The sequence below is a fragment of the Mangifera indica genome, chromosome 8 (assembly GCF_011075055.1).
Source record: "Mangifera indica cultivar Alphonso chromosome 8, CATAS_Mindica_2.1, whole genome shotgun sequence".
Classification (NCBI taxonomy): domain Eukaryota; kingdom Viridiplantae; phylum Streptophyta; class Magnoliopsida; order Sapindales; family Anacardiaceae; genus Mangifera; species Mangifera indica.
In genome coordinates, this window is record NC_058144.1 from 7144084 (window position 1) to 7152011 (window position 7928).

The 7928-nt window shown below is 31.6% G+C and overlaps 1 protein-coding gene across 1 annotated transcript; it reads right to left on the reverse strand.

Annotated features, from left to right (window-relative positions):
* Nucleotides 1–2008: 2008 nt before the first annotated feature.
* LOC123222493 (isoprene synthase, chloroplastic-like) lies at nucleotides 2009–4903 on the reverse strand. The gene is made up of 7 exons (XM_044645303.1): nucleotides 4607–4903; nucleotides 3841–4108; nucleotides 3387–3759; nucleotides 3047–3265; nucleotides 2832–2970; nucleotides 2463–2711; nucleotides 2009–2394 (listed from the first exon to the last, which is right to left on the reverse strand). The coding sequence occupies exons 1-7, from the start codon at nucleotides 4835–4837 to the stop codon at nucleotides 2077–2079; spliced, it is 1797 nt and encodes a 598-aa protein (XP_044501238.1). The 5' UTR covers nucleotides 4838–4903; the 3' UTR covers nucleotides 2009–2076.
* Nucleotides 4904–7928: the final 3025 nt, after the last annotated feature.

A 7928-nucleotide genomic window follows, 5' to 3' on the forward strand; every position in this document is an offset into this window, starting at 1 on the left:
ATTATATTATTTTTTGTCAAAATAGTATTTTTTTTATTAACAAAAAATACTTTTAAACCGAGCTAATAATAAAAACCTTTTCATTTTTATTATCTCTATACTTGTACGCTAAAATTTCAACCCTCCATTTTGCCCCCTTCTATGGCCACAACAATTTTCTGAAATCCATATTTTCCGTTACTTAAAATCCACTCTCTTTCTATGGCTACAAAACCTTTCATCCTCATTCAACATGTCACTCCACAACAACCAAAATTCTACAATATTTCCATTTAAAAATAAAATATAAAAACTCTAAATTGTTGATATTTTCCTAACGTAGAAGTAGAGAAGCAACGGCAGTGCAACTTGGCTAACAGTGTAGTTTGGGCATGTTATTTCCTTCCTATTAAGGGTGAAGGTTGACAAGGGTGAATAAGAGGGATAATGGAATACTGATTAATTTTATCAATGGTTGTTTATGTAAGGATTTGGATATTAATAATCATGGGTTTTTGGGCAACTAAATTAAACAATTAATCAAAACTCTTAATCTTGAACTTTTTGTTTTATAGTTTGGGACAACTAAGTTGAACTACAAATAATAATAATCATTTTTAATTCAGACATTTTGCATATCAAAGAACCTAGAGAACATCAAAATTGTCACTGTAACTCCTATGTTTCAATAAAAAATAGTTAGTTGAACGCTATGTTTTAGCCAAAAAGAGTTGATCAAATTTTTATATTTTGACCAAAAATAGTTAGTTGACTAAACGTTTTGTGACACTTTTCAAACATATAAAGAAGTATCATAATAAAAAAAAAAATTATACTATCTGAATATGATATCGACCAAGTAATTAAATTATAAACACTCTCATTTCACTCAAAATAATATCTAATACTGATACTTCATACAATATTGATTAACTTCAATGGAGACTTAAGATTTTAACTAAATGGATAGAACTTATAATTAATTAATATGACCAAAACTCACATTCCAACAACAATTTTTCCTTGTATTAAACATTTTTATTACTAATTCATATAAAAACATTTATAAGTTTAGATAGATATTAAATTTATAATCATTTTGTTATGTGATTAATTTCTCAAACATAAAATCTCATATGTGAAAAACTGATTATTTAATAAGACTAGGAAAATTAAAAGATATGAGGTGATGTTGAGCTTGGTTGTACATAATTTCCGGGTATGTACAAGAAAGCAAAACAATTTGATGGAGTTGAGAGGAAGTTAATGAGAAGAACGAATGCGGAGTATTTTGTCAAAACTACTCCGTTTCAACAGAGTGTATATTTTGTTTCAAAGAAGAAAAAGGAACAAATTCGAAGACCAAAAACCACCTTCAATTTTTCCAGGAACAAATTCGAATCCGACGGCTGTGAGGATACAATTTTGTGTTAATTTGTTTGATAAAGTAATTCTTGGTTCGCTGTAATTTGACACGGACTTCTAGTGGGTTCAGTTAGTTTGTATAAATTGACATGTATTTCTTTATTTTGTTATTTTTTATGTTGAATCACAAAATTTTGGAATAAAAATCTTCTCTCTCTGAGTTTTTCTCTAGAAAGTTAGTTTGATGTTCTTATATTTTCTCGTCTTTTTCCCCTCCCCCCTGGAAAACGAAGTTTAAGGTGGATGTGCAAATATTATATATCTAGGTTATTTTGTCAATATGTTATCAGTCAATTATTCACTAATTTTAAATATTATTATCAAATACTATGATAATAAATAAATGGTTAGATAATGGGTTTTTTATCCTTAGCTCAGTAATGATATTTGTGTATATATAAATACTATTATATATATAAATAATAATATGTGATTATATAATTTAATAATTATAAATTAAAAATAAAAAAATATTTAATTTAATCATAATATATTATTATTTATATATAAAATTGTGCTTAAAATTTTATTAATGTGATTAGGTAATATATTTACAATCTTCATGTATAGCTCATATAATTCTAGGGTAACTTGTCTCTCTGAGTGGCTGAAATATAAAAGCCTGTCATTATAGTAACCTTTACATTGTACTTACCTGTCACTCTTTTTGATTTATTGTGATGCTACTTTTGGTTTTAATACTGAAATAGGATTGATTATTATTGATAGGACTCTGTTCTTTGCTGTACCATCAGGAGCACCATGCCCGTCTCCATGCTGGTATTGGCAATGGGATATACGAGCAAGGTTAATAGCTGTTTCTACAAAAGCCTCTGGAAGTGGAGGCTTATCAGTTGCATCCTTGTTCATTTCTCTCCAGGTTTTGTCAATTAGCTTCCATATTTCTTCACAAGCAAGTTCCTCGGACGCACCAGTTTCTTTCATATAGCATAGTATAGAAGAAGCGGTTTCACCTCTCTCCAGCTCATCCTGTATTTCATACACATACAATTAGGTAAATACGAAACAAAACGGTTCATCTTCAACTTTGATCATACCTTAGAAGTGCTAAGATCATTGCAAAGTCGAAAAATAATTGATGGCCAACGCAAGAGATTATGGTATTTTTCCAAATAGTCAAGTCCCTCCTTGGTGATACTCTTATTCAATGAAAAGTAGGAATGAACAAGAAGTAACGGCCCTGATGATGATCGCCATGCATTGTCAAGATATTCCTCAAACGTTGGCGTATATTTGTTGTAAATCCATTTTGCTTCTTGTAAAAATGCTTTGCACAAATCAGCCCACTGAGCCAACGTAAAATATTTTACAACTCTGTAAGTTAATTATATGGGAGAACGAGAAACAAAACTCAATGTAACATTACATAAAAACAATGTTTAATACTAAAGCAAAGTTATAAATACCGCTTTTGTTAGATACGGAATACTGTTAACTCCATATTCTTTTAGAGTTTCATATCCCATCTCATTAACGCTGTTGTAGAGTGCTAAGAAGCATAATTTCATGTAGTCTGGAAGTTCGTTCACACAATTGAGATCCCATCTGAAAATACGATTGAGAAATGGAATTAATTATCAAGTCACAGCAAATCAGCATTAAACAATTATAAAACACAAACCTTTCTACTGCTTTTGTGAAAAGCTCTAATTCGTCCAAAGTGCCGTATACATCATAGATGTCATCAATGGTAGTTACAAATGCAAACATCTTTGTTACCACTTTACGGCAATTTCTAAATTGTGGCTCAGGAGCCATTCCAACGGCCCAAAAGTAGCATTCCATAAGTCTGTCCCTGGCAAATGTCAACTTGCTTGCTAGATCAACTTCCTTCCACCACCTAATTCACAAAAGATGAAACCATATAAACATTGCCTAAATATATGATAGGTGACAGTTCTTCAGATGAAGAGGATCCGTGTTTGACCTAATTAATAATATAAATCTAAAGTTAATTTTACCTTGTCATATCTTTAGCATCTTTTTGGTAAATTGATTGAACTCTGTTGAAATCTAGCTGGGAAAGTTCAACTAGCAAGTAATTTGCATCGTATCTTTTACTGTAGGATTCGATATAACACCGAGCTTCAAGCCTTTCGATTTTACGTTGCAACGGAAGCCCCAAAGTCTGAGTAATAAGTTCTGACGTTACCGGATCCGTGTTTGTCTTGAGTTCAATAAGATGTGTTTTTGCAAATTTTTGGGCGTCCTCCAAGAGATATTCTCCTTCAAAGGCAAGATACGAAGCCTCGTACAAACTTATCAATCCTTTCACATCCTTTTTAAAGCATGGCATGTAATTACCTTCGTGGTCCACAAAAGTCTTAAAGACATCTGTTGTTCATACAAATTTTGTATGATCATGTTTGCTACAGTACGATTTATTAAATTATTAAGCAATCAAAGAGAATATACCTTGAGAGATGTTATAGCCATGTTGCCTAAATAGCCTGAATCTGAGAGCAGTAGCATGGAGTCTGTTTTCTTCTTTCACATTATCGTCCCACGACATGTCAATTCTATCAAGAGCTTTCTTTGTGTCTTTCTTGAACCTGTATCCTAAACCTAATCTCTGAATGTCATCAATCAGTTCAAGGATACTCAGCAACTCTGTCTTTTCATTGTTCAGCATACCCCTAACCTTCTCCTCGAGCTTCTTTCCCCGACTCTCGTATTCTTCGTCCTACAAAAATTCATCACAAGTCCACCAAACATAAGAGAATTTTGACTTATTAAAAAGGAAAAAGATTTTGTTAACCTTTCTTATAACTCACGTTTAATATTTTGAACTTATAATCTCAAGTCTATCACAGCGATTTCATGTCGGATGAATTCCTGAGCTTGGAGATCAGACTAAAAATTACTTAAAATCTTATACTTTTGCTTGAGCTTTAGTTGTTGATCACCTGTCTTCTACAATCTAATGTTTGTTTTGAGTGAAGAGTTAACCATGCAAATATTATGAACTGGTGTGAAAATAGGCCATCGCTGAATTCTGTGTGTTGATATTACTTAAATGCTGAATATCGAATTATAATTCAGTCTGATCTAATTATTAAAATGGTTTTTTATATAAACCATTTTTGTTTTGTTTAACTAATAATGATTTAACTAATTGGTCCGATCAGTCCGATCCAATTTTTAAAATTATAGGAGAAAGTGCAATACTAGAGATGCTTACCAGTTGAGCATTTGTCAAGGACTGCAAGGTGTCATAATTCCAAGTGGTTGGCTGAAAATTGGCTGAGCGTCGGTTAATTGTTAATTGGGAATTTTGAGTGGTGGCTGAACACCAAACCTTGAAAGTCATGGCGCTGCCATGACGATCATTGTGCTTGTGTGGCGTATAAAATGTACTAGGTTTGTTGAGCAAGGAGCAAGGGTGTTGCAAGCATAAAAGCTCAGAAACCATTGTGCTTGCACTAAATTAAAGAAACCGTGTAGATCAAACTGTTTATCTTTTGTAACGGGTTTGGATACTGCGTGTGTTTGCAAAGTAACTTGTATATATATATAGACATAGGGTGCAATGTCACTAGAACTTTCTTCACTAAACCTCTAAGAATCCGGGCCCCAAAATTCTGTCTGCTTTCAATTCAACGAATAAAAGATCTACGTTTGTGGTGGAGGAGGAACCGCTTTCAATTCAACCAATAAAAGATCTACGTTTGTGGTGGAAGAGGAACCATGATATTGTGTTAGTCAAATCGTAAGGCAGAAGTAATGACAACAGAGAAGTTTTCCTGGAATTGAATGTAACGACAACAGAGAAGTTCCTGGAATTGAATGTAATGACAACAGAGAAGCTCCCGGAATTGAATGTATCAATCACTCTATCTTCGTCACACCATAATTTGTGGTTCGCAGTTCCTGGAATTGAATGTAATGACAACACAGAAGCTCCTGGAATTGAATGAATCAATCACTCCATCTTCGTCACACCATAATTTGTGGTTCGCGTGATTGATGCATCACCATGTTTTGTGGTAGTAATAAAACTGGTACATCGGGTGGTTTATTTTTTTTTTTTTATTCTTTAAGTATATCATCGTATTTATATTCTAAATCTTTGTTGATGTGTATTGAATCTAGAATGATAGCGAAATCTTTGATTGTGATGAATTTATTTAATAATCTTTAAATATTGAGCCTTGTTTACATTAAAAATTATTCTTCTTTTTACATCAAATTATATTTTGGAAAAAAAAATTTATATCTTAAAATTACATTTTTGTCAAAATAGTATAAGCATGCATTATATTATTTTTTGTCAAAATAGTATTTTTTTTTATTAACAAAAAATACTTTTAAACCGAGCTAATAATAAAAATCTTTTCATTTGTATTATCTCAATACTTGTACGCTAAAATTTCAACCCTCCATTTTGCCCCCATTTATGGCCACAACAATTTTCTGAAATACATATTTTCCATTACTTAAAATCCACTCTCTTTCTATGGCTACAAAACCTTTCATCCTCATTCAAAATGTCACTCTACACACAACCAAAATTCTACAATATTTCCGTTTAAAAATAAAACATAAAAACTCTAAATTGTTGATATTTTCGCAACGTAGATGTAGAGAAGCAACGCCAGTGCAACTTGGCTAACAGTGTAGTTTGGGCATATTGTTTCCTTCCTATTAAGGGTGAATAAGAGAGATAATGGAATACTGATTAATTTTATCAATGGTTGTCTATGTAAGGATTTGGATATTAATAATCATGGGTTTTTGGGCAACTAAATTAAACAATTAATCAAAACTCTTAATTTTGAACTTCTTGTTTCATAGTTTGGGGCAACTAAGTTGAACCGAAAAAAATAATAATCATTTTTAATTCAGACATTTTGCATATCAAATAACCCTAAAAAATAAAAAGAATATCAAAATCATCACTGTAACTCCTATGTTTCGATCAAAAATAGTTGGTTAAGTAGGCAGTTTGTGATACTTTTCAAACATATAAAGAAGTATCATAACAAAAGAAAATTTATACTGTTTGAATGTGGTGTCGACCAAGTAATTAAATTATAAACACTCTCATTTCACTCAAAATAATGTCTGATACTAATACCTCATATAATATTGATTAAGTTCAGTCGAGACCTAAGATTTTAACTAAATAGATAGGACTTATAATTCATGAACATGAGCAAAACTCACATTTCAACAACATTTTTTCCTTGTGATAAAGATTTTTATTACTACTTCATCTAAAAACATTTGTAAGTTTAGATAGATATTAAATTTATAATCATTTTGTTATGTGATTAATTTTTCAAACATAAACTCTCATATGTGAAAAATAAAAAACAAAACCTAGGTCCCGAACCTTAAAAAATAAAACATATAAACCAAAACTCAAATCTCATGTATGAAAAACAAAAACAAAAACAAAAATGGAAACCAAAACAAAAAGATTTTAAGTTTAAACAATTCTAGCATATAAAATTTATTGCAAAAAACCAAAAAATAAAAAACACAACTACCAAAGGCAAGAAGCCCAAGTAAAAATTCTAGTCAAACACAAGAAAAAAGTCATTCTACAAAAATTATGAATTAAAAAAAAAAAAAAAACTCATTCAGAGAACATAGAGAAGTGAGAATGGAGAAATGTGAAGATTTACTCATTAGGTAAACTGTGCCAAAATTGGTGTGATTCATCGTATCACAAATTGTGTCATGCCAAGGTTTGCAAAAACTCAAGACCTTGATAGACGGTGTCGAATTGCAAATTTTTAAAGTCAGGGCACATCCCACAATATGATGTGTCATGCTTCCATGAATTAATTGGTAAATTTGCCTGCTAAAAATATATTTTTTTAATTTTTGCAGACTGTATATCAACCTACAGGCCTTTTCATAACACCCCAGCATAGCCTACTTAATTTGCAGGTCTTGACACCATCTACAAATTTACTGGCTGTACACGAAAAAAGATTGTATCTCCATAGCTGATGGCAACATGTAGATAATTGTGAGACATTTATCAATGGTTATCAATTGGAATATGGTGATGGATGGTTGGTGGTTCCCACGACTGCTTTTGCTTCTCTTTGTTACGATTGTTTTCCTTCCACCATTATATTCAACGAAAGATGAAAAATTGATAGCTTCAATTTTAGTAAGGGCTGGTCGTTGGGGCTTCAAGTGCGAAAGTGGTCTATGTAATTTTATTGGTACGAGCTCAATTGTTTGGAAATTAGGTTTGCTTTGATTTGTCTAGTGTTGAAAAATAAGTTGATGTCTCCAATAAAAATCATCAACTGATTAGTGCCGAATGTGGAGGATTTAACTCTCTTCATTCACTCTTTCTCGTGCCAATTGAGATCAGTCTACATCTAGCTTTTGTCAATTATTAATGCAATGAAGAAAGGCAAACTAAAACAAGATTAGAAAGAAAAGTTCTCTTTGAATGCTTTGAAGATTAATATGGTTGGATCGTATGGAGATGATATGTCGTCCAATCAAATAAATCTTAAGCACATGAATTGGCATAG